The sequence below is a fragment of the Chaetura pelagica genome, unplaced genomic scaffold (genome assembly GCF_000747805.2).
Source record: "Chaetura pelagica isolate M959 unplaced genomic scaffold, ChaPel_1.0 scaffold11, whole genome shotgun sequence".
Taxonomy (NCBI): domain Eukaryota; kingdom Metazoa; phylum Chordata; class Aves; order Apodiformes; family Apodidae; genus Chaetura; species Chaetura pelagica.
In genome coordinates, this window is record NW_009952694.1 from 6,085,997 (window position 1) to 6,087,334 (window position 1,338).

The 1,338-nt window shown below is 36.8% G+C and overlaps 1 protein-coding gene across 1 annotated transcript in view; it reads right to left on the reverse strand.

The window, feature by feature from the left end:
* Nucleotides 1–1,338, reverse strand: part of POMT2 (protein-O-mannosyltransferase 2) — a 28,297-nt gene that overhangs the window by 4,977 nt on the left and 21,982 nt on the right. The window contains exon 14 of the mRNA XM_009993904.1: nucleotides 1,135–1,211. Coding sequence (XP_009992206.1) covers nucleotides 1,135–1,211 — 77 coding nt within the window. The remainder of the gene's footprint in view (nucleotides 1–1,134; nucleotides 1,212–1,338) is intronic.

Here is a 1,338-nt window from a genome sequence, read left to right on the forward strand (position 1 = left end):
CCTACAGATAAGCCAAGATAAAGTTAAATGAGCAGGCAATAATGCTGCAAAGTCTGCCCAGAAATGCAGACATGAATACTCTTCCTGAGTAAAGGCTGTTTTCTGACTAAAACACATAATCTTCCAGAGATGGACACAATGAGGACAATTAATTTTTTAATATTACTGCACAAGTGAAAATGTTCTCTGGGTAACATTAAGAGGCAGAATTCTCTCATTTCACTTCTCCAGTCTTCCTGACACTGAGGTTACATGTTGCATAAGCAAGATCTTTGTTCATTAAAAGAGTGCTTTGACAGGTTTCCCTCCACTCTGAAATAAAAGCCTCAGAAAGATTATTTCCATGGAAACTCATGCAGGTGCTTCCTTACCTGAGACAGCATTATCACTGGTTACCATGGAAATAATAATAATTTGCCTGATTACCTTCTTTCTTTTAAGAATCTGAAAAGAGCTTTACGAATAGTAGCGAACAAAACCTGAAGACTCCTTTCTCAAAAAAGTAAATTATCATGCTTCAGACAAAGGACTGAGGAGCTGGAAGGAAAAGGGCTGTGGCCAAGAGCACAAAGAACAACCATGGGCAAAGACCACCTTGAAAATAATAAATCCAGCTCTTTTTTTTTTAATATATATATTCAGGGATACACAGGGAAAACCAAAGAAGAAAACACAGCACCTCAATGGAAGCAGATGTTGTCCTTTTTTGATATATTTGAAACATTTATTGATGTCCAAAGTATCTGTTTAACTAGTTTTCCTGACTCTGACGACAGTAATAACCTCCTGCCTCACAAACATTAATTTACCTTTAAAACATTCCAGTAGAGTAGGGAGAATTTTCAACTCTTCTTTTAAAGAATTTTATTTTAGCAGTGCAGGGATGACACAATCAGGCTGTGGATAGACCACACCAACAGCAGAGCCAGGCATCAAGCTTGAGGCTTCCAAATTTTTGAAAGATTTAGCTGCCGAACACTCCTTTTTCTAAGTATAAATTCAAGTAGGTTGGTGGGGCATGTAAATTCTGCCCTAGCTTCCAACCATCACCCAAATCTCTCAGAAAATTCTATTTATTTTTGATACCAGAGAAAGGAGGAAGAAAATTATAACGTAGAATTAATTATATCCTACCCGAATCATAACCATGTGGGATTCTAGCAGAATTTCTGCAAAAGAGGGCTTTAAAACATCCAGGCTGATATTGGGCACTTCAAAAAAAAGAAAGAGAGAAAAATAGATTAGAAGTCAGTATGTTTTAATTTCATTTGCCTCTTTCATAATAAAAAGAGAATTTCTCCCCTTGTGACAAATCTGCTTCTAGCCCCTTTTAATTCC